Consider the following 25447-nt stretch of genomic DNA (forward strand, 5'->3'; position numbering starts at 1 on the left):
TGAGATTAAAAATAGGTCTGTTTGACTGAGATGTGTGCCCGATCGTGGGTGACTCCACTAAATTGGAAAATTCTCATCGATTAATACTAATCTGACTTTACTGTCATTTTGGTACATTGTGTTAGTATTTGGATCATCGAGATTTTTACGACAACCGAGTCGCTAATGTGTTGAGTGGGTTCATTGTGGCTCGAAGAAAATCAACCACAGGTCACTTGCCCTAAAAAGTTCTGAAAACTGCTCGATAGCTTAGGTCACACTTAAAACGCGCCGAATGGAAATTAACCGCGAATTCAAGTCCGATTTCAGAAATTGAAGATTATGTCATGTCACAATGAATTTTAGAAATGTCGACTCTTCTTTTGAGGAGTTTTCAGTGAGTCCAGGATTTTTACGGAAAATCGTGTCGGACGATTTAGAAAATGAACGGAAATTCGGATTGGCCAATTTGAAGGGATTTTTCACATCTGGTGTAAGTGAATTGATGAATGGAAGTTGTTTGGACTTTTTTTGAATTCAAATGGGACCTCAACTGAATTTGTTTGTTCAAAAAATCGGATTCCGAAGAAAAATGAATTAAAATTCGAAATTGAAGAAAATGGCTGTTTTTGTTGCCGGAGATTTGTTGTTTGAGGGAAATTCTATGCAACAAAGCAAGTGAGGATCAAGTACTTTAGCCGGGGAATTTTCGGAGACCAATTTGGACTAAACAAGAGCATTTGAGACTAAGAATTTTTAGTTATGAGATTTTTTTTTAAAATTTTTCTTCTCTCTCTATTTTCCCTATTTTGGCCAACGTCCCCATGCCCACTACTCTCCCTCTCTCTCTCGTGCGCGTGCAGGACCACCCCACTGACGTCTCTCTCTCCCCCTGCCGTATCCATTTCCCTTCCTCTCTTAATTGCTTTGATTTTAGTCAAAGCCTATTCTTACTTTTTCTGTTTCTTTTGACCGATGCCTTTGTCCCCACTTTTCTCTCTTCCTTTGCACGTCTCGGAGCCCTGTCTTTGCGTTGCCTTCGTTCTTTTTTTTTTATTATTCCGCCTGAAGTCTGCAGCATCATAGAAGCACCATTCAAGCTTTGTTCACTTCTTCTCTCCGTGCCACTTATCCGTGAGACAAGCTTCTTCAGTCAATAACATTCTTCACCAAAGCTGATGGTTTGACCAAAGCTCGTGCGGCTTCTCTCCTTTGTTCAAGACTGCTGCCGTTCGCCCATTCGGTCCATCAACCGAGAGAAAGCCCAGCAGCTTCTGACTTTATTTTTTTTTTCTCAGCTCGAGTAGCGAGCTTGTGGGCCATTTTTCGGGCCCGAGCCGTGCCCCATTGCCATCGCCACTTTGGAGAGGATCGAACCCCATCACGTCCTCGTCGCTTTGATTTGAGTGGATCATTAATCAAGTGAGTAATCTCACTAATTCTCGCTTAGTAAACTAATTATGCTTAATGGTTGATTAGTGTTAATTAAATATGATTAGGTTGTTAGATTAGAATGGATTAGTGATTATTAGTTAATTGTATTGCATATTAGTTAGGTGGTTAGTGTAATTAGCTCGAGGATAGCTTATATTATTTATTGAATGCATATCGGGATTTTTCCCGACCCTTATCGGGCTTCAATTAGGCATTACAAGCCTAAATTGGATTTTTAGTATTTATTTATTAATTTTCGAAATTAATTAATTAATTAATTTTCGGAAATTAGGTAGGGATAGCCGACAATTGAAATTTTGTGCTGATTGTCATAGTGCACTCTGTTTATTTATTTGAGTTCTACATTGTGTTGAATTGAATTAATTGTGCAATTTGAGGAATTATTCCTAAATTGATTGTAATTGATTGAAATTGAATAATTGATTGGTAGATGGCTGAGTATGGTTATTTAGCATTAATAATACTTTGATGAGTTGTAAAGTGGAGAGAATCGTGAGATTGATTTGGGAATACTCTTGGCTGAGACCGATCGGGTACGAGGTATAAACATACGTAGTTCGGTGATAAAGAATCACTGGTGAAAACGGCACCTTAAAGAACGCATGTGTGCTGTCTATTACATGCATCAATATAGACATACGTGGTTCGATGATAAGGAAATCACTGATGAAAACGGCGTCTTAAAGAACGCACGTGTGCTGTCTATTACCTGCATCAGTATAGACATACGTGATTCAATGATAAGAAAATCATTGGTGAAAATGACGCCTAAAAGAATGCACAAGTGCTTTTTATTGCATGCATCATTATGGACATACGTGGTTTAGTGATTAAGGATATCACTAGTGAAAATGGCGCCTTAAAGAACACACGAGTGCTATCCATTGCATACATCACCTTGGTGAAAGTGACGCCCGAGAGAGTATGTGTGATTTGGTGATTGGAGATGACTTAGAGATGGAACGACTGATATGTAATCGATTAGGTTGATTGATCAATGATTTGATTCGATTGTCGTGAATTGATTGATTGTTTGATGCAATATATATGAAGCATATGTATATGTCGCAACCTTCCCGAGGGTATATTACTTAAAGAAGGCTAATGGATTACTAAGTCCGAAGATTTGGCACGGACCCTCCCAAGTCTTACCAATCGCGACTTGATATTAAGAAATTAATCCATTTAAACATGCAATTATACTCGATTTGGAGCCTCCACTAACCAATTAGGGTTGGTTAGAAACCCAAGTAAAGTATGGGAGAATACTTTACTTCTGCGAATCAGAGATTGAATAGGTCTAGGGACATGGTTACGCTAGATTAATCTAACGCCCTTTTAGTACCTTTTACTTTAATTTCAAAAATACTTTGCAGGCAGTATTGATTAATTTTAACCTAAGCAATTAACGTGCAAATAGTGTTCATGCGGATGCACAATCAATGAAATAATATTCAATAAACCAAAATGACTTCTTACCTTTTACCAAAAAAATAAAAAAATAAACCAAAATGACAAATTATAAGAAATCATAAACTACAACCTTATTAAGGTCTATCCTCTAAAAAAAAAACTTACGAAAATGCTAATCGAAATGCATGCCTTAAACATGATTTCTAAATGACACGACACCTAATTTTTATTTTTCTTTTTTTTAAAATGTTAATTATATGCAATCTTAATCTAAATTTGATATGCATGAGTTTTACTTTAATGACATATGAGATGCAATTCATGTGACATAATTTAAATCATTACAATATGTGTGCAATCTAATTTACATAACCCTAAATATGCATGTGCTATATGATATGAGATGTATGACGTGGTAATTCTATATACATGTTCTTTTTATGATTTTTTAATGATTTTTTATTACACATATGCAACCTGCACTAACAATGATAACATGAAATAGGATTAATTATGAACTAACCTATTAACTAAATAAATGACTTTTGTGTTTTCCTTTTTTTTAAAATGACTTAATAATTCTTATTAAAAAAAATAACATAATGGTGCAATACTAATCTTTGGATTTTTTTTATTATTATTAAAAAAAACTATACGACGGGAATATTAAAACATTAACCTATGACCCACTAATTAAAGCGTAGCATGTGGTGTGCACATTATGAAATCTATATAAACTAAATAACATTTTTTGTTCTTTTTTGTTTTATTAAAGGAAAATTATCCTAATTCTATATGAATCTTAAAAATTAAAATGCATTGCTTTAAACATGAAATGTGTATGGACTTAAATACCTAAATCCTAGATATGACATATGATGCATGATATGTGATGAGCAAATAACGATAACGCACCAAAATATGTGTCCTATTGAAAAACCACCAATGTAAATCAATGACATATTATCTTAATGCGACTCAATTACACAAAGCAATACATAAATTTGCCATGAAAAGTTGAAATAATCAAAAATCTATCCCGCGGTCTTGCGGTTCAATATTTTTGATTATTATGACTTAATATGACAAATTTCCTGATCGGATAACAATTATATATATGACAAATCGGATCAAAAGCTAAGAACCCAAATACTCAAGCTGAATTTAGTCTAAAGAGATTACCTAGCTTGGAAAAATTATCTCCAAGATAGAAACTAGAAAGGAATGATGCCAAGTTCACCCTTCTCAAGCCTCAAGTGACCTGCACAAGGAAAATGGTAGGGGTGTCAAAAAGACCCGACCCGAACACAAAACATGTATTAATGTGTTTCGTGTTCGGGTCGTGTTCGGGTAACAAATATAAAACAAGCAAATAAAATGTGTTTCGTGTTCGGGTCGTGTTCGAACATTGTTCGACTCGAAACAAGTTCAAAACCCAAAAACACAAACGCTTTAGGGTTTAGACTTTAGCCCCAAAAACATGACAGTTGAACACAACTCAAGCACTGAAGGCTAAACTTGAAGCACATACCTTGTCGGCTCCGCCTTCTTCTCCGACGAGTGCGCCTTCTCGTGGAGTCCGCTGCCACCCTCCGATCGACGCGCCTCCGCCTCCGCCTCGCCGTCGCCTTCGCCACCCCTCGCCTCCGCCTTGCCGACGCCGAAACCCTTGCCGCCGCGTGCGCTCGACCATCGTCGACAGCTTGGGGGACTGGGTTCGCTCGGCGATCATGGCGTTCGCTTCTCGCCTCGTTTCCAAGTTTAGATGTATATTTGCTTGAGGCTTGAGCTAAGACACCGGATATTGTTCCTTTTCTTTTTGAGCTGCGAGGGTGATTGTTCTTTCGCGTTGTGTGCAGACTCTGTGTTTGCTTCAATTCCTGAGTGAACTGCGGCATATCACGCGAAGCTTGCTCGCATCTCCGTGAAACCATACTGAAGTGAGGATCATCCACGGGACATGATGGGTTCGGAGGTTGAAGTCTTCCTTGGTCCAGCTCCATGCGGAAGGTGCCATTCTTGAAAGGTGCCATTCTGATTTTTTCTCCTGAATTTGTTTGTCATACTTGTTACGTTACGTGGTGTGGAGGAGGAGTAGCGGGCATGAATAGTTTTGAAGCAAGCTTAGTTTCATTTGTGAATTTGCTGACGAAGAAAATTGTCATGGCAGGAGGCTAAAGTATCTAAGGAGTTGCTCTTATCGAAACTTCAAAGGGTCTTGTTCATGTATTTTTGCCCAGCGTACGACATCAAAGGTGCGTCTTAAGTAGATATGTACCTACTACTTCAAAATAACGAGGTAAATGTATTAAGATGTGAGGGATCTTCTCTATCCTTTCTTTGTTGTATTTGACGAGAGAAAAAGTGGGCTGCTAGATGCGTGGTTCTTAGTTTTGAGTTTGAGCAGTTATAGGAGAGAATTACTGTTTGAAATTTGAGTCTTCTTTTCTGTGGAGATCGGGAATTTTGCGTTTCGCAAAGTCGCTGCTTTCCGCTCAGGCGATTGTTAATGATTGTCTGTTGCTCTTCGTTGTGGGGCGATTTGATTCGGCGATTGTGTTTCTGTGCGCTTGAATTTTTAGATTCTTGTATTAAGGAAATTGCTTGTCGATGCATTTAGATTCTCTCATTGTCACATTCGTTTCGCATCCATCCTCCATCACAAGGGTCGGTTTGATTTAGGAATGCCCTCTTTGTCATCCGTGTTTGAAAGCATACCTCAATGGCATAGATGCTCATACTATACGGCTCCTAGTACCCTTTTTGTAAAGGTTAGCAGCAAGTAGCTCCTCTTCCTCTCTTCCACCCCCTCTTTTTCTCCTCCTCCTCCTCCTCCCCTTCTTATGAAAAAAAAAAAAAAAAAAAAACAAACAAAAGATGCCGAACGTGTCTCAATATAGAATAGAATTATGATGCCTTCGGGCATTCGATGTTCTTGCATGTCATCATGCTTTCATCCTGCAGATATTGGTGCTGTTCTCTTTGTTCTTATATTAGCTTGAAATTGCTCTCATCAATTGCATCCATCTTAAATTAAATAAAATGTTCGAGGTGATAATAATACCTGAACGGGCCTCTTCTTTTCTCTTCTCGGTTCCACATCGAATGTTGGGGCTGTATGGGTTAACTATATTGGGTCTCCCGTATATTTTAGGAGTTCTGTTTGCATCTTAGAGCATTAAGATCTTTTGTTTGCTAAATTTCATGCTTGGTGCCTAATAATTCCGACGATGGCCAAACTTTCTAGGGACATGCATCTATGGCGTACAATTCAATGAGATGCCATAAACCGACCGTTTATGTACCCGGTTTACCTGATTTCTAAAATTAAATCATCCCTTAACCAGAATATCTCATTATCTAGAGAAATCATCACTTTCAGCAGAATCTCTCATTAGTTTTCTTAGTCTGTCTTCTTTACTATAAGTAACTTGGGGGTATATTTAGAGGACAGCTAGATAAATTTGGTTTAAACCGAGAGAAACTCTACTTGTTTTGGGATGATCAATAGTCATTCAGGGATCAATATTGCGTTCTATTAGATCACGAATATGACCTCCTATGCATATTCCATTTTCCAACTGCTGAGCTCTTAGATAAATACTTTTGTCATACAACAGCAGTATCGTTTGACTTGGAGGTGGCTCAGATACTTCAAGAATGATCGGGATAGGCGGGATTTAATAACATGTGGTGCAGCAGCTGGAGTAGCAGCAGTGAAAAAGTAAGGTGAAACCGACACTTCGGAGATATTCAACGAGCGGTGCCGGTGATTTTCTCTCAGCCCTTAAATATCATCTTCTAGGATTGCTAGATGTCTTCAGGGGATTCTAATGTCACAAATAGAAGGAGGAGATCTACAATGTGGGAGCATTTTAAAGAGATTCCTAATCAAGAAAAAGCTGAGTGTTTATATTGTGGCGCCCTTATTGGTTGTGCTAGTGGTCAAGGGACTAGCTCAATGCATCATCATCTAGCTAGATGTAAGGAATATCCATATGCGAGATGCTGGAAAAAGGCAAAGAAGTGCCTCGAGTCAAGTTGTTGGGGCGGTAGTTCATCGGGTCCTTGGAAATTTGATCGGGATGCTAGCGAAAAGAACTAGCGATCATGTTTATTCTTAGTGAATTGCCTTTTAAGTTGGTAGAGCATGAGGGATTTCATCGATTTGTGAATAGAATTCAGCCAAAATTCTTAATCCCGTCACGCAATACATTGAGACATGATTGTTATGACTTATATCTGGAGGAAAGAAGCAAATTGAAGAAATATTTATCTGAGACATCTCCTAGACTATGTTTAACAACTGACACATGGACATCTTGTCAAAACTTAAGTTACATGTGTCTGACTGCTCATTTTGTTGATGCTGATTGGAAATTGCAGAAGAAGATATTAAATTTTTGTCAGGTTTCAGGTCATTCTGTTGAGATAATAGGAAAAGCAATTGAGAAATGTTTGACTGATTGGGGGATCCACAGTGTTTTTTCCATCACTGTAGATAATGCTAGCTCGAATAACCTGAGAGTTCAATACCTGAAAAAGATACTTAACTCTTGGAACTCTCTGTTGTTAAGAGGTGAGTTACTCCATATGAGGTGTTATGCCCATATATTGAGTTTGATTGTTAGAGATGGGTTAAAAGATATAAACGATTCAATTGCTAGAATACGTTCAGCCGTACGTTACGTGAGATCTTCCCCTAGCAGACTAAGAAAGTTCAAGGCTTGTGTTGAGTTAGAGAATATTGAGTCGAAGAGCCTTGTATGTTTGGATGTGGAAACTCGTTGGAACTCAACATATTTGATGTTGGAATCAGCCTTAAAGTTTGAAAGAGCTTTTAGCAATATGGAATTTCGGGATAGCAAATATGCTCAAGAGCTTTCCAAGGGGAAAGGGTTGCCCACTAGTGAAGATTGGAATTATGCACGTCGCTTTCTTCCATTTTTGAAGTTGTTTTTTGATACAACTATAAAAGTTTCAGGTTCTTCTTATGTCACTAGCAATAATATGGCGAAGGACGTGTATGGAATTTATATGATGATTGAGAGATATCGTGGAAATGAGGAGCAAAGCTTGCAAGAAATGGCTCAAAGAATGAAAACGAAATTCCATAAGTATTTTGGCAATGTAAACAACATTAATCTCACTTTATTCATTGCTTGCATACTTGACCCACGACATAAGTGGGATTATGTGAAGTGGATGATTGGTCATGTTTATGAAAGCAGGGAGACATAAATTTTACAAGAGAAAGTGATGACATCTTTGACATTATTGTTTGAACAATATCGCACGGGTACATGCCCTCAAAGCAACTTGAGGCTAAAGAGCACAAGGATGGTAAGCATGTCAAGATCCCCAGTAGTTGGTGCTGATATTATGACTGAAATGTATTTTAGTCAAACTGGACAACAATATTTGGATGAAAAATCAGAATTGGATAAGTACTTAGAGGAGGCATGTGAACGTTATAACTCTGAATTTGATATATTAAGTTGGTGGAAAGGAAATTCATCGAGATATCCTATACTTTCTACTGTTGCTCGAGATATTTTGGCTGTGCCCATCTCGACTGTAGCATCGGAGGCGGCATTTAGCACGGGAGGTCGTGTGCTCGATGTGTTTCGTAGTTCCTTGACCCCAATCATGGCGGAAGCTCTTATATGTGCTCAAGATTGGTTACGCTCCGCACCACTTTTACGTTCAATTGAGGAGGACTTAGAAGATCTTGAAATCTTTGAGTCGGGTGAGAAAATATGATTGTAGAATATTTATACATTTCTTTATTTTAATCTATATGTTAGTGTTCTCATTTTCATCGTGAAATTATTGTAGAATTGCCAAATACGACCACGGAGTCAAGCTCAATGTTGTCTTCTCTCGATGATTGACGTATTAGAGGTTAGTATTTTATAATATGCAACTTGTGTAAGTCTTACTTCTTTTTTTGCGCTCCTAACAATGCTGCCCTTCCTGAATTTATTATTGGAAGCTTTGGACAGAAAATGTTATCTTTTCACTTGAAGATCCCATGTGGCCAAGAACAAGTCTTTGGTCTTTAGGGTGGATTTGGCCACTACAGTGAGGTTCAAGATCATGGTTTGGAAGACCAAGAGGTATAAGGTAATAGTGGTGGGTGCTAATGTGACTCTCAATGATCAGGCTGCTAAGAACACCGGCAAGAAGAACAAGGATGTCAAATTAAAGTCTAGGGTGGGTAAGAATTTAGGGGGTTGTTGCTTTTGGCAGGTGGGGACTTCTGTTGTTGCTTTAGCTTTGATTTTGCTTGACTAAGGGCTGAGTTGGACTCTCCCTTGTGTGAGGAAGGCTGAGAATGAGATTAATTTTCTGGTATTCCTGGATAGTGGGCAGTGCTGGTTAGTGTTTGCATTAGAAATGAGTGCTGGTTAGCATTTGGTTCTTATGATATGTAGTCCTTATCCTTCATTACAATGCAGATTGATCTAGGTATGACCAGAGTGAGACCTGTAAATCATCCATTTAGATTGCATTTTACATTGCTTCGGTTGTGTTCCTGCAATTTTAGGATATATAGTGTCTTCTTCCGATTATGCTTAGAACTTGCTATTGGGGCAGGTTTACCATTCAAGTTTTTTGGATGAAGAAGGGATTACTAGGGCATGTGGGTGTCCATTATTTGACATTCTACATCAATGTGGCACTAAATTATGCTTGTGCTCATTTGTAGAAGATACATTCATTTGTGGCTCGATGCCCGTTCGACTCTCACCCGAAAAAAAAAGAAAAAAAAAGAAAAAAAAAGGAAAGACTCGGAAACCCGACCCGACCCGAATTCCCTATGTGAGTTTAACGTGTTTCGGGTCGGGTCGGGTCGGGTAACATCAAGACCCGACCCGACCCGACCCGTTTACACCCCTAGAAAATGGTACCAACTGTACTGAATTTGTTGGACAACTTCGGATGAAGGCTGGTCGGTGTCGGAACGAGCGAGGGAGACGGCCGAGGTTGGAGTTTCGGTGCGGATTGGGCGGCAGCAGCAACAGGGAGGTGTGGCGTCGGTGACCGGCGAACAGCAGGGTTGCGGGTTGCAGCGGTGGTGTCCCACGGGTGTGTGGCAGCTCGGCGTTCAGTTTCGGCGTTGTGGGTCAGCAAGCAGAGCAGCAACGGCGACTGGGCAGAGGTGCTGGTGCAATGGCGTCGGCTGAGTGGAGGTAGACCACCGTGTTGCTGGGCGCGAGTTGCAAGTCGTGGGCTTCGGGCGGTCGGGCATGGCAGCGCGGCGAGCGTCGTGGAACAAAGGGTCACGATCGGAGCTTCGAACGAGCGAGCAGAGGGCCACTCGGAGACGCGGCAGACGATGAGACACTCGAGCAACAAGAATCGGCGGAGCAGGGGAGTCGCTCGGGGGAGACTCGAATCGGCACAGCGACAGCTTTGTCGAGCTAGTGGAGCAGATCGGCGAGGAGGGCTGGTGCGAGGGCAGTGGAGTAGAAGATCTCGGACTGGCAGCGATGTGGAGTGGCGTCACTTCGGGCAGGGGGCGCGCGGTGGTCGCGAGCGTGGAGGAGTCGAGTAGGGGACATGGCAGCTATTGGCGGCGATCGGCTCGGGCTTGCTACTACGGCGGTGTTCGCACGATGGTGGTGCGGTGGCGGATGAGCGGCGACGCCGTGTAGTGCAGAAGCGGATGATCGGCTTAGCAGATGCAGATGGGGGGAAGAAGGTGAACAGTAGGGGTCTTGTCAACTTTTTTTCTTTGTTTTTTTTTCTTCCTAATGACCGGTCACCTCCTCGCTTTCTCCCCTTTCTCTTTTGACTTTTCTTCTTTTTTTTCCTCAAAAACTGAAACCCTCTTCTCTGTTTCCTCTCTTTTCACTTTTCAATTTTTTTTGACGAAAAGAAGCCCCTTTTTCATGTTTCGCACCCTTTATTTATAAAGTGAAAACTCGAATTTGTTTCCGCTGGTGGAGATTTTCGCTCAACTTCTCAACAACAAAGTAGCTCCAAAATTACACGGTTGAGTTTTTAAATTCAATTTTTTTATTCAAAATTTCCCTCTAATAAGAGATTATCTTCTATTTCTAAAAACTAAATTTAAATTAAGCGTCAACAGTATATAAACCTGAATTGCAGGTTGGGACTGATGCCAAGGTAAGTCTTCTGATTCGTGCTGTGCTTAGGCAACCTTGTGGTGTATTGGTTTCCCAATCGAATCTTAGTGAGGTAGAATTTGCTGAGACATAGTTTCAATGGTTATTGTATAACTATTTCAAGCCCCTAGATGGCAGCATCGGTACCTCCCCCTCCTCCAGAGCAGTTTGGCATTCCATGGACATCACCGAGAAAGAAACTCACTTCCATGTTCATCTTCATCCAAAAGGATTAGAATACGTTTTAATTGAGTCGACGGTGTGGGTTAAAGTTAGCCAGGACGACCTAAGGCCCTATGAGTATCGATCTTGGTATCATTACTATTATGATGGGCGAAGAATAGGTCATGTCCCTGAAGAGGAAATACCTCACCCCGTCCTGGAGAAAGCTTTTAGTGAGGGGACTGCAGATCCCGAGGGTGGAGGCGTAGATGATGCCAGAGACCCTGCGCTTGGGAGTGAGCCGTCATCCCTAATATTCACTGAAGATGATGAAAATTTTGAGGAAGGTGAGATCATGGAACAAGAAGTGGAAGGTCCAGAGGAAGATGAGGATTGGGGAAATGCTAAGGAGGAGCCGATAGAAGAAGAGCCTAAAGAAGACGAGGAGCCTGAGGAGGAGGAAAGCGAGTCAGAAGAGTCAGAAGAGGATCAGGATGATCCTAAGTACGACCCGAATGAGAACTGAGATCTCATCCTCTTTTGTGAACCATGTTTATATGTGAATAGAGTGAGACTAGAAAGTTATGAATAGTTTTGTGAAGTACTTTGAGTTATGCTTTGTGTAAAAGTATGGTTATGAATTTCAATATGAAAAATATGATATTGCTTTTCTATCCCATTGTTTTATTGTTTGGAGATTTTTAACTGCTTCCGCATGTGCTATTAAAAATGAAATGGTCGGCGATACATAGTCCTGGGATATCGCATTCTAAAATTGACCAAGTAAAATGATGTGTGCGTGCCCAAGGATTGGGGACCATTTTATTTTTAATAGCACATGCGGAAGCAGTTGAAAATCCTCAGACAATAAAACAATGTGATAGAAAAGTAATGCCATATTTTTCATATTGAAATTCACAACCATACTTTTATACAGAGCATAACTCAAAGTACTTCACAAAACTATTCATAACTTTCTAGTCTCACTCTATTCACATATAAACAGGGTTCACAAAAGAGGATAAGATATCAGTTCTCATCCGGGTCGTACTTAGGATTATCTTGATCCTCTTCTGACTCGTTTTCCTCCTTCTCAGGCTCCTCGTCTTCTTGAGGCTCTTCTTCTATCGGCTCCTCCTCAGCATTTCCTTAATCCTCGTCTTCCTCTGGACCTTCCATTTCTTGTTCTATGATCTCACATTCCTCAAAATTTTCATCCTCTTCAATGAATACTGGGGACAATGGCTCACTCCTAAGTGTAGGGTCTCTGGCATCATCTACGCTTCCACCCTCGGGGTCTGCAATCTCCTCACCAAAATCTTTCTCTAGGATGGGGTGAGGTATTTCATCTTCAGGGATGTGACCAATTCTTCGCCTATCATAATAGTAATGATACCAAGACTGATACTCATGGGGCCTTAGGACGTCTTGGCCGACTTCAACCCATACCGTTGACTCAATTAGAATGTATTCTAATCATTCTGGATGAGGATAAACATGGAAGTGAGTTTCTTTCTTGGTGATGTCCACTGGAATGCCAAAGTGCTTTGGAGGAGGGGGAGGTACCGGTGCTGCCATCTAGGGGCTTGAAATGGTAACCATTGAGATTACGTCTTAACAAGTTTTACCCCACTAAGACTTGATTAGAAAATCAATACGCCACAAGGTTGCCTAAGCACATCACGAATCAGAAGACTTACCTTGGCATCAGTCCCAACCTGTAATTCAGGGTTATATACAGATGTTTCATATATATTGCATCAAACAATCAATCAATTCACGACAATTGGATCAAATCATTGATCAATCGACCTAATCGATTACATGTCAGTCATTCCATCTCTAAGTCATCTCCAATCACCAAATCACACGTACTCTGTCGGGCGTCACTTTTGCCAAGGTGATGTATGCAATGGACAGCACTCGAAGTTCTTTAAGGCGTCGTTTTCACCAGTGATATCCTTGATAACCAAATCACGTATGTCCATAATGATGCATGCAATAGACAGCACTTGTGCATTCTTTAAGGCGCCATTTTCACCAGTAATTTCCTTATCACCGAACCACGTATGTCTATACTGATGCAGGTAATAGACAGCATTCGTGCGTTTTTTAAGGCGCCGTTTTCACTAGTGATTTTCTTATCATCGAATCACGTATATCTATATTGATGCAAGTAATAGACAACATTCGCGCATTCTTTAAGGTGCCGTTTTCACTAATGATTTTCTTATCATCGAACCAAGTATGTCTATACCTCGTACTTGACCGGTCTCAGCCAAGAGTATTCCTAGATCAATCTCACGATTCTCTCCACTTTACAACTCATCAAAGCATTATTAATGCTAAATAACCATACTAGGCCATCTACCAATCGATCATTCAATTTCAATCGATTACAATAAATTACAATCAATTTAGGAATAATTCCTCAAATTACACAATTAATTCAATTCAACACAATGTAGAGCTCAAATAAATAAATGGACTGCATTATGACAATCAGCACAAAATTTCAGTCGTCGGCTATCCCTGCCTAATTTTCGAAAAATAAATAAATAAATAAATAAATAATTTTGAAAATTAATAAATAAATACTAAAAATCTAATTTAGGCTTGTCATGCCTAATTGAAGCCCGATAAGGGTCGGGAAAAATCCCGAGATGCATTCAATAAATAATATAAGCTATCCTCGAGCTAATTACACTAACCACCTAACTAATATGTAATACAATTGACTAATAATCACTAATCCATTATAATCTAACCACATAATCATATTTAATTAATACTAATCAACATTTACGCATAATTAGTCTACTAAGCGAGGATTAGTGAGATTACTCACTTGATTAATGATCCACTAAGATCAAAGTGACGAGGATGTAATGGGGTTTGATTCTCTCCAAAGCGGCGATGGCAACGGGGCACGGCTTGAGCCCGAAAAAATGAACAAAGCTTGAACGGTTTGCTTCTATGACACTGCAGACTTTGGGTGGAATAATTAAAAAAGAACGAAGGCAACGCAAAGACAGGGCTCTGAGACGTGCGGAGGAAGAGAGAAAAGTGGGGACAAAGGCATCAGTCAAAAGAAATAGAAAAAGTAAGGATAGGCTTTGACTAAAATCAAAGCAATTGAGAGAGGAAGAGAAATGGAATACGGTAGGGGGAGAGAGAGACATCGGTGGGGTGGTCCTGTGAGAGAGAGAGAGAGAGTAGTGGGCGTGGGGACGTTGGTAGTCTCAGATGCTCTTGTTTAGTCCAAATTGGTCCCTGAAAATTCCTCGGCTCAAGTACTTGATCTTCACTTGCTTTGTTGCACAAAATTTCCCTCGAACAGTAAATCTCGAGCAACAAAAACGGCCATTTTCTTCAATTCCGAATTTTAATTCATATTTCTTCGGAATCCGATTTTCTGAACAAACAAATTCAGTTGAAGTCCCATTTGAATTCATAAAAAGTCCAAACAACTTCCATTCATCAATTCACTCACACCAGATGCGAAAAATCCCTTTAAATTGGCCAATTCGAATTTTCGTTCATTTTCCGAATCATCCGACATGATTTTATTTTAAAAATTCTGGACTCACTGAAAATTCTTCGAAAGATGAGTCGACATTCCTAAAATTCATTGTGACATGATAGAATCTTCAAATTTTGAAATCGGACTTGAATTCGCGGTTAATTTTCATTCGGTGTGTTTTTAGCGTGACCTAGGCTATCGAATAGTTTTTAGAACTTTTTAGGGTAAGTGACTCGTGGTTGATTTTCTTCAAGCCACAATGAACCTACTTGACGTATTGATGACTCTCGATTGTCATGAAAATCTTGAGGATCCAAATACTGACACAAGGTACCAAAACGACAGTAAAGTCATATTAGTATCGATTGACGAGAATTTTCCAATTTAGTGGAGTCACCCACGATTGACCACACATCTCAGTTGAATAGACCTATCTCTGATCTCAAATCGATTTTTAACTATGCCGTAATGACCTCTAAAAATAAGTACGGCCGAGAAGCCGATTCATGATCGAATTTTCAAGTCTATTGCCTTAAAATTTCTTAATGGCTTATCCTAACAGTCTAGTTATCTTAAGAGTGATCGACTCTAAAAATAGCCCTATAAACGCGTTAATGAAATGCCCGATTAATTCAGTAGAAAACATGTTGAAAAATTCAGGATGTCACAAAGGGGATCATCCCAAGAGGCTATTATGTCCAGAACACCAGAGGATCGACCAGAGAAAGATATAAAATGAGCAACGGAGGCTTGTCTAGGAAGACGAGATTGGCTGATGTCTGCATTAGAGAACAAAAGATTGAGCGGCCCTCTGGGATGCTAGTTGTCAAACCAAAAGGAAACGGAACAACCATTCCCTACCCGCTAGCAGAAGGACTTGTGGAAGTCGCCTCGAAGGTCTAGTATTTTCTTTCAGAACCAAGAGCAAAAAGTAGGTTTAGCTGCCAACCGGTAGTTTCTATTTTTCAGGAAAATGGAATGGATCCATCTGCACCACAGATATTCCTTGTCTGTGAATAAAAACCATATGTGCTTAAGCATGGCTGTAGAGTTACTTTCTTGAAGTCTCCAAATTCCTAAGCCTCCTTTAACCTTTAGGAGGCATACATCATCCCAAGCAACCTAAGCACCACCTGTACCAAGGTCTGGGCCTTTCCAAAGGAATTGTTTCAGGATCTGCTCAATTTTATCCAAAACTGGCCTTGGCAAAATGAAAACATTTGCCCAATAGACTTGGACGGAGTGGAGCACTGACCTAATGAGTTGCAGTTGACTCAAACAGACTACAGTTTGTGTTCAAAATGTTGATTAACCCTCTTGAGCTCAGGTGACGTGTTGTTTGGATTGAGAAAGTAGGAGTGATACCTTTATAGTTGGCTTTACGATTGATATGGGTACCATGCATTAGAAATTACTTGTCATATTATCTTGTTATTGCCAGTCAACCTTGAGAATGTTCTATCCAAGCCATATTGCTTGGAGTATGTTTGTCATTTTAAGGAATATAAAAAATGAAATTAGAAAAAAAAAAAAACAATCGATTGGTCCTAAGTTGACCTTGGAAATGGATTGCCCATAAGGCTGTATATTCCTTGGTCCTAAGCTTAATAAGGTCAGTTCCTAGTTCTAAAAATTAGGGAACAACACTGTTTGAATTGATCCTTAGGTCAAATGTTGAACCTGCTTAATTTGAACCATCCTGACCCCTATTTTATTTGATGCCTTAAAGAAAATTTTGTTACTTGTTTAGCTTATTGCATGCCACGCCAAATTTTTTCGTGCACATTGCCATTTCAGCTTAGTCATTTTTTGGGTAATTATATTAGTTTCTATGTGACTGAAATATAAACCGAGATCGCATGAGAAGTTTTCCTTGAAATGAGGCATCAACAATGGGCATTAGTGTACATGAAGCATATTGTGCTCAAATCAATCGTGAAAGATTATTTTTTATTTTTGGCTACGCATGATACATGACATAATTGTCCAAATTTTTTTAAATTTATTGTACATTGATCAATTTAGTTGTAAACTTTTCTATTTAGTTAATTTAAGAGAATTTCAAATAAGAGTCCGAAGTTGAGCCGTTTTCTCAAAAAATGGTTCATAATAAATGTTGTCTCAAATAAGGGCTTAAAGTGGTTAAGTTAGTATCAAATAAGGGTCTGAACTTATTTTCTGGCCAAACCTTCGCCAGATGATTTTTTCTGGTGAGAAGGGTGTGGGCAATTTTGTCCAAAATTCAGCTAGGTAAAAATGCTTTAAAATCCTTGAACAAACAAAAATCCCAAATTGAAATTTCATTGGTTCTTCGTGAAATCGTCAAGTCTTCAAGTCAATCCCCAATAGCAAATCGATCCTCCCCTTGAAAGTCTACTGTCTCGAGCTCCATTATCAGTTGGAGGAGGAGGAATGTCAATTCCACCTCCTGAGTTTAGATGGGGCTTGGATTCTTCGATGCTAGCTCAAGTCCTTCATCCACCCAAAATAACTCCTCGCCCCATTGTCACGAGCTTTGTCCTCATCGTAAGTGCATCCATTCCATCTAGCATTGAAGATAGGAAGAAAACATGGTACAATCGAGAATCGACAGATTTAGAGTTCAAGCTTCGAAGATTTGACGATTTCATAGAACTAATGAGAGTTTAATTTGGGATTTCTTCGACGATTTCACAAAGAACTAATGAGAGTTTAATTTGGGATTTTTGTTTGTTTGAGGATTTTAAAGCATTTTTACCTAGCTGAATTTTTTTGGACAAAATTGCCCACACCCTGCTTGCTGGAAAAAGCTATCTAGTAAAGATTTGGTTGTAAATCAAGTTCAAGCCCTTATTTGATAATAACCTAGCCACTTCAGTCCTTTATTTGAGCGTGCACTTTGGGCCCTTTTTTTCTTAATGAGAAAACGACTTTATTTTGAGCCATTAATTGAAATTTCTCCTTAATTTAATTTTAAACCTTTTGATGATTTTTCAATATAGTCATTTAGACTAAAATTAGTCTGAAATAGTTGATGCAGCCATTGATAGTTTGATACTAATGAGAAGATTTTCGCAATTCTTTATCTTTTTTTTTTTTTTTAAAATTTTTAAAATTTTAAATTATATATATTTTTTTATTGTTGATCTTCTTTAAGGGGTTGACGAGGTTCACCGACTATTGGCAATGGTCGGCGAGGCACAAGTGAGGGAATACATGTTAATGCTGGCCATGCTACATAAGAAAGTCGATGCTTATGTTAGTGATTTCCAACCATGCCATATGAGAAAGTGCCCGCATAAGCGATTTTTAACCTTTATTTATGAGAATGACTATATTGGTAAATCTTTAAAATATTTAGAATTGAATTGAAAAGTTTATAATTTAATTGACCGTCATATAATAGATTTTGAGATTTTTTGGACAATTATCTCCATAATACAGAATTACTAGGTCTTGTTTGGTTACTTGAAAAATGAAATCTTCAGAATCCGAACTTGATTGATTTGTTTTTATCTTAAGATGATGGGGTATATTTTAATGGGGATGTATAGTAATGTCATTCCAAAAAGATAACCAAATTGGAGACAAATTCATCTATTCCATCTATTTTCAATCTTAATTTCCACGTTGTCAATCCCACCCGTCTCATTTGGGCTTACGATTGGGGCACTAATGTACTTCAATTCTCCCACATTCCAAGATAGATAATTTACCCAAAAGCTTAAGTTAGATACTTTGAAATCTCATTTTTTGTGCAAACTGAATTAGAAACCACACAAGAGGCAATAAAATAAATTAAGGCACATATTGAAAAGTTAGAGCGCATAAGACATAAGAAGATTTTTGGGTAATTAATAATTTTAAAAAATGACATGGTAAACTAAAATAAAATAACAAGCAGGAAGAGACTTCCCTTTATTGACTATTATTTATTGTATCACCGGTTTGGCATTGCCACATCACTCCAAGTCGAAGTGAGGAACAAAAATTTCACTCAGCCAAACCCTAAATGATTCACACACATATCTATACCAAAGGCCATGAATCCCATCTTCCTTCAGATCACACCCTCATCAAGACGAATGAACAAACTCTTAGATGGAAAATGCTTTATAACGCAAAATTCCAAGTCACTCCTCACAAGCAATCAATCCGATCGAAACTGAACCGAACCAATCAATCAACACCATCGAAAGAATTACAAATCCTCCTCGTCTCTCGACAAATTCTTAGATATTCTCTCATTTGATCCCTCGTATCCTTCATCGATCAGGTGCCTGAATTCTACGTTAAAATCGGCTCATGATCAGTCTCTTTCAACAGTAACTTACGAAGAGTTGAATGTGAAATTTGCACTTACTGGATTAAGCTCTGAAAACTGCTTCAGTTGGTAGTTTGAGCTCCAAGTTGTTCATGTTAGGTTGATCTGCTAAATAAAATATTTATCCAAATTAGATTTAGATTTTTGGCGTTATAAGAATTGACAAAAGCTAGTCTTTTTCATTTTTCAAAATAGTTTTAAAAAAGAACATAAATAGATAAAAGAATATAGTGCTCACTCAGGGGCGTTCTTAAGACAAAAAAGCATGCTCCAATCACTACGTAGCAAAGCAGGAGAACAAATCCTTTCATGTAGTGGGAAGTTCCATCCTGCGTCAAGTAAAATTAAAAATTGAAATCTGTTAAATAAATGATTAATAATAACAATTAAAATATCAATATTAATAAAATAAATTATAATAATTATAATAATAACCTGCAAAGTGAAAGCTATGACAATGATTGATAGAGCAAGAGAGCAAGTCTCAAGAAGGTTGAAATTAAGGTCCATCCTTATCCCCATTGTCCAAGCAACGACCACACATAAAGGGACCTGAAAATCATCAAAAATTCAAAGTTTAATTAAAGCTTGTTGATGTAATATTAAAAAAAAAAGGGTCTAATCAGCGACGTAAAATTCATAAATTCTCACCACGAACATCGCGATCTGAGTCGCTGAGCCCAAAGCGACGCCTAAAGTTATGTCCTGCGATCACGTCGAGAGAAGTTTACGTTATTTACCCGAAGAAAATGTCCTCGACACGAAACTAAGAAAGCTCAATAGTTCATCGCCGGACCGGCCGGACTGGCCGGACCGGCCCCCTTAATCAATTTAAAACCCTCACCAGCTTGTTCTTGAAAGCGAATATGATCGCCCCGGCGTGCTCTGCTGCGTTCCCGACGATAGGCAACAAGATTATGCTGAGGAAGCTCACGGACAGACCCCACGAAGCCGACGCCGACTGATGAGATTATCAATTAAACATGTATAACTAATTACATTTTGTGATTAGTGAAAAAGGTAAGTATTCTTAATCACTTTGGAAGTAAATAAAATTAAATTAAAAGTATAATTACCTCAATTGTGTCGACAACATACTCGGATAGTAAAGCTATGACGAGGGTCATCCCAACCAGCCAAACAAATCCACTCCAAAACCCTATCACTGCCTCTTCCCCAGAAGCTGTGTTGTCATCTTCTTCACCCTCTTCCTGTAATTTGACCAATTTATTACACCATCATAGGAAACATGACGTCACAGTCCATCTTCTCCACTATAGGGTTAGTGCAATATTAGCCTCATAAATTAATAAATAATTAATCAATTCCTATAGTTGGGTTCACAATTATTTATTGCAATTTATAGAATATGAAGAAAAATAAGTGATCAAGATTCGAACTTACCCACCTGCCGCAACAAGGACTTAAATAATAGCATCATGCATGTTGGTGAAAAGTGCAAATGACTAGTGGAAATCAAGGAATTGTAATCTGTAAGATTAGGAAAAATGAAATTCGAATGGTTCACCCAACCTGTGCTTCGAACAATTGTCGATGTGTGACAAGCTGGAAGAAGATGTAGACGACGTAGGCCAGAAGCATGACGATGCTACTCGCCCTCGACAGGTTGAGCGTCAGGTCCGCTGTCGGGGTGGCGGGGGCGCCAGCGTACCGGAACAGCATCGGCAGCAGGTGGCACAGCAACGCCAGCAGCAGCATGAGAGAGTTCACGTCGGCTTGTCGCTGTTGAAATCGAAGACCAGATTGAAATTATCATTTATTATCGCAACGACAGAAGCTGCTATGTTCGCACTTGACCGAGCGGTTAATCTTTTCTTACCCGGTCGTATTTCTGCTCTTTCCGGAGGTTGGCGAGGCCACCGCACAGCAGCGAGGTGCCAAGAACGAGCAGGAGGTTGGACAGGACGGAGCCCAAGAGTGAGTACTTCACTACCTCAATCTTGCGCTGGCTTAGGGCAAATATGGCTATGATCAGCTCGGTTGCATTGCCGCAGGTTGCGTTCAGAAGCCCTCCCACTGCAAAACAATCAAAAGCAGATTGCATACACAATTAGATTCACTTGAAAAGGAAAAAAAACCGATTAGGTCCAACTTTCACCGCGCTTGAAATGGTAAACTCCTAAATGTCTAAGTAACCGGTCTCCGATCCTCGATTCACCGTCGAGGTCCTGACCCGTCACTGTTGAGGTCCCAACCTTTCGACCCACAAATGTCCATCTCTACAGAATGACCACAGAAATTAAGTGGAGACAGTACAAGAGCGTTGTCCATTTGCCATTATACTCGGTCCTTGAAGAGAATATCATAGTACATCCCGCAGAACCGCATCTCTATTATCGGTTACCTAGTTAATTAACGCATACTTGTAATTAACCAACAAACATATGCGACGTTCGCATGAAAAGTTGAGAACTGCCTCAAGAAAATCACCTGTGGGGCCGGTGTAGTAAGCGATCTGCCTGCAAGATGACAAGAAAAGCAAAGAGGGCACGCGTCAGGAAACCCTAATTCCAGCATCCAGAATCGATGCCGCTAGAAACATGGACATATTTGCATGTATATTATATGAGTGAGGTCGAGATTAAATGACTATAAATTTGTATGAACACTCACTCTGTCAAGAAGCTGACGCGTTCCGCAAGAGGGGTGAGTCCCAGAAGGCTCAAAGCGAAGACCCACGGCTGCATGCAAACGCAGCACAAACTCACTTCGGTCAGCGCATCAAATGAACTTCTAACTTCTGAAAATAGTAAATTACCTAATTTCTTTATATGGCAGGCAAGGAAATTGAAGAATTCAGTGGAATGGAGCCAACGTATTTTAAAATCACTAAGGCCCATTCATAATGAAGTTCGTATTCTAATGGAGCCAACTCTTGTGTCCAACATTTCATTTTCCTTATTAATTTTAAATTTTTTTCTTTTACATTTGACTCTCTTCAGTCGGTCGGGCTTTTCAAAGTTTTTATCCTGTCAATGAGGTTTGGAGAACATAATTTACAATCTATCGATTTTTTCTTTTAAAAAATTAAGTAAGGTAAAAAAGAAGGAATTAAAAGATAAGTTTCTCTATCTGGGTTTGGGATTTTGAAAGTTTCAGCTCCCCGCAAGTCTTTGTTAAGAAACTGTGTTCTACTTAATGTTATGAAACTATTTTCCAAAAAAAAAAAAAAAGATATTACAAGTAGAAGTATGCATCGGTCCCAAGTCCGGTTCCCGGACCGCCCTAAAACAGTTGGTTTAGTCTGATTCCAGAACCAAGTGGGGCCGGTTCCCAATTTCGCCAACTGGAAACTGTCCTGCGCAGTTTGCTTTTAGGTTCAGGGTGAGAAATCCACCCTAAAACCGATTATATGGTTTTATTTCCGAAAGTAGACAGAAATCAAAATCTTTTTCCTTTCTCTTTCTCGTCAGACTTACTCTTCCGAAGCTGTAAAACTCAGCGACAACGGCGAGAGGGATGGCCGGGAAGAGGATTGTGAGCTTGGTCCCGAGGATGACCTCCTGGAGGTTGGCGAGAAGCATCCTCAGGCACCGGCACGGGACCTTCGAGACAAGGGCAAGGTCGGACTTCTTGCGCAGCGACGATGAGGACATGTTGTGCGCCGTCCGGCCGGGCCTCGTCTCCTTGCTCGATCCCTTAAGGCCGCCATTCTCGACGACATATGCCTCGTTGCACGAATGGGTCGCCATTTCGACTTGTTCGAGGATAGGCTATGAAACAGCGTTTTCTGTGTCTGTGTTTGTGTGCGGTGTGACTCTTGTGAGTGGTGTGTATATATACATATATGTTCTGTCTTGTTGCAGTACTGAACATGAATCTTCCCGGAAGTTTCATGGGGTTTTTGGCTCCTTCTTTCGTTGGCGACGCAAGGGTCGAAGCAAGGTCGAGCGAACCGGCCTGTTCGATCTGGGACTCGAACCGAATTGGACTTACCTGGTCGGTTTCTAAGTTCGTTTACATTGGAATATGGTAGGTATCTAAATAAAAAATGTGAAAACCAGTCATAGTTTCCAATTATATATAAAGAACCAGTTTCACCCGGTTTTAAGGTTTTTTGTTACGTATTTGCTTTGCTTAAAAAGAAGCTAGATATGTCAAGAAGGGCTTCAAACTTGGAAATACTATGAAATTTATAATACCTTAATAATTATGCCACGAATTGTTCGCATTTTATATTTTTCTAAAAATTATAATCATATTACTTCAAGTTAGGCTCGGTTCCCCAATCAATTGTGGAGAGGGCCGGTTTGGATCCAAGCCAGTTCCTAAGGGCGTGCGTGACAACCATTCTGTTCCAAAAATTGTTTCTGGAACAGAAATATATTTTTCTATTTCTATTTCTAGAAGAGTTTCTAAGTAAAAATAACCGTTTGATAACGACACAAAATTTCTACTATAAAAATAGAAATTCGTTTGATAACAATACAAAATTTCTTCTTTTCGGATGGTGGCGGCGACGACCGACGACCTTTAATATAAAAAATAAAAATAAAAATGATTTAGTAACAAAAAAGTAATGAATAAAATAAAATAAAATACAAATACAAATACATCATAAAAAAATAAAATAAAAAATAAAAAAATAAAAATTATTTTATTTTTTCTATTTTATTTTATTTTATGAATAAATTTATTTTAAAATGAATAAAAATTAAAATTAAAAAAATTGATTTGGCAAAACACTCAAGGCAAATAATAATAAATTTATTTTTAATAAAAATAATATGTTTTTATTTATCATAAATAAATTATTTTTAATAAATTTAATAAGTTTATTTTTAATAAACTAAAAATAAAATGATAAATAAAAATAATTTATTTATTTTAATAAATTTATTTTTATTTTTAAATGAATAAAATGAATATATTTATTTTTATTTATTATTATTTTTAATAAAATGAGGAGAGGCAGAGGAAGAGGAGAAGGCAAAGACGTAGAGGAGATGAGGGAGAACTCACTGAAATTAGGATTTAGTGAGAGAAATCGGAAGTAGAAAATTTTAGCTTCGATTTATCTTCCAAACCTATTTTTGGAATAGAAATCTATTCCGAAATAGAAAAACCGAATAGGTTTATCAAACGGATTTCTCTTCAAGAAACAGGTCTGGAACAGAAAAATTATTTCTGGAACATAAATTTTGGGTTGTCATGCATCCCCTAAAGGACTAGAATCTGCTAGGGTAAGTGTTAGTTTTTTGGTTGGAAGCAATCGTCCCTAGGCAGGAGAAAATATCTCAAGGGATTTTACGCGTATTCAAAGCATGGCGTGCGTTTAAAAATTAACACGGAAACGCTAACGGACTTTGCAATTAAATAAAAGTAAAATTATCAGAGAAATAAACGAAGAGCAATAAAAGATACAAAAAATTTATGTGATTTGGCTCGAGTATCAATATAGATCCAAGCTGGCTTGGATCCAAGATAAGTATTAGTTTCTTGGTCAGAATCAATCACCCCTAGGCAGAAGAAAATATCTTGAGGGACTTTAGGTGTGTGAGAAGCCAAACGTGTGTTGTAAAAATTAACATGGAAACGCTAATGCACTTTGCAATTAAGTTAATGCGAAATCACTAGAGAAATAAGCGAAAAATTATAAAAGACATTAAAGATTTACATGGTTTGGTTCACGTGTCGTACCCACATTACCATCCATGGGGAGAGCCATCGATAAATAATCAATTATAATCGAGTAATTAGAGTTACAATCACTCTCACGCTCGAATATTTCCTACAATTAAATTATACCTAAGCTTAAAGTTGTTAACAAATAAATAATCCAATTTGGATTTAAAACTCACAGCACAGATCTGGTGTGCGGCCGCTCGAAATCCCTTCATTGCGTGCGCGGTTTCTACTCAAGAAACCTCTTGGCCGCCCTTTTTAAGAGCTGAGAGAGAAACCTATGTATTCTTTATTTCACCCATCCGCATCTGGTGCAGGCTAGTGAATAAAGAAACGAAGTGAAATAGATATTACAAAACAAGGTGCCCCTTAATGTTATTTTGTCTTTTAGCTCACGATATTTTTTTCTTTTTTGCTCCTTTTGTTTTAACCGTAACTCAAGCTACCTTTCTTGAAGCTTACATATTATCTAGTTGGGTTGAGGTATGTAAACGGCTCAAACTAGAGATAATTTAATAAATTTCTACTTTAGCTTGACATTTCAGGTCAAGTTAGAGTATTCATTATCCATATTGATCTCTCAACACTCCAACGAGCGCTTACTCCCTACATATGCCAATTGCGATCAAGCAAAGCTTGAGCTTGGCCAAAGGAAGAGGCTTGGTCATCATGTCTACTGGGTTCTCCACATTAACAATCTTCTTCACCACAACTTTGCCCTTCGCTAAGACATCCTGGATTAAATTATACATGACGTTGCTAGATAAATTACATAGTCGTTATCATAGTGTATATTAACACTTTTCTGTTCCAACCAAAATTTTTGAGAGC

The 25447-nt window shown here is 38.8% G+C and overlaps 1 protein-coding gene and 2 long non-coding RNA genes across 6 annotated transcripts; 2 read left to right on the forward strand and 1 right to left on the reverse strand.

Moving 5' to 3' along the window:
- Nucleotides 1–4565: 4565 nt before the first annotated feature.
- On the forward strand, nt 4566–6553 carry LOC104443953. The gene is made up of 4 exons (XR_725302.3): nt 4566–4614; nt 4707–4873; nt 5018–5102; nt 6468–6553. It is a non-coding gene; the product is annotated as an uncharacterized LOC104443953 (long non-coding RNA).
- Nucleotides 6554–7220: 667 nt separating this feature from the next.
- LOC120291545 lies at nt 7221–9247 on the forward strand. The gene is made up of 3 exons (XR_005549667.1): nt 7221–8596; nt 8686–8751; nt 8843–9247. It is a non-coding gene; the product is annotated as an uncharacterized LOC120291545 (long non-coding RNA).
- A 9234-nt stretch (nt 9248–18481) lies between these two features.
- LOC104418515 (vacuolar cation/proton exchanger 3) lies at nt 18482–22736 on the reverse strand. 4 transcript variants are annotated; one of them, XM_039302144.1, is made up of 12 exons: nt 22411–22736; nt 21605–21672; nt 21422–21450; nt 20811–21007; nt 20504–20713; nt 20047–20181; nt 19815–19931; nt 19622–19675; nt 19406–19522; nt 19209–19299; nt 19010–19075; nt 18482–18926 (listed from the first exon to the last, which is right to left on the reverse strand). In XM_039302144.1, the coding sequence occupies exons 1-11, from the start codon at nt 22681–22683 to the stop codon at nt 19014–19016; spliced, it is 1353 nt and encodes a 450-aa protein (XP_039158078.1). In that variant the 5' UTR covers nt 22684–22736; the 3' UTR covers nt 18482–18926; nt 19010–19013. The 4 variants fall into 4 exon arrangements, with proteins under 4 accessions (XP_039158078.1, XP_010028366.2, XP_039158025.1 ...); XM_010030064.3 differs by having other exon boundaries at nt 18482–18933; XM_039302091.1 differs by having other exon boundaries at nt 19010–19078.
- Nucleotides 22737–25447: the final 2711 nt, after the last annotated feature.

This window comes from Eucalyptus grandis, chromosome 1 (genome assembly GCF_016545825.1).
Source record: "Eucalyptus grandis isolate ANBG69807.140 chromosome 1, ASM1654582v1, whole genome shotgun sequence".
NCBI classification, from domain to species: domain Eukaryota; kingdom Viridiplantae; phylum Streptophyta; class Magnoliopsida; order Myrtales; family Myrtaceae; genus Eucalyptus; species Eucalyptus grandis.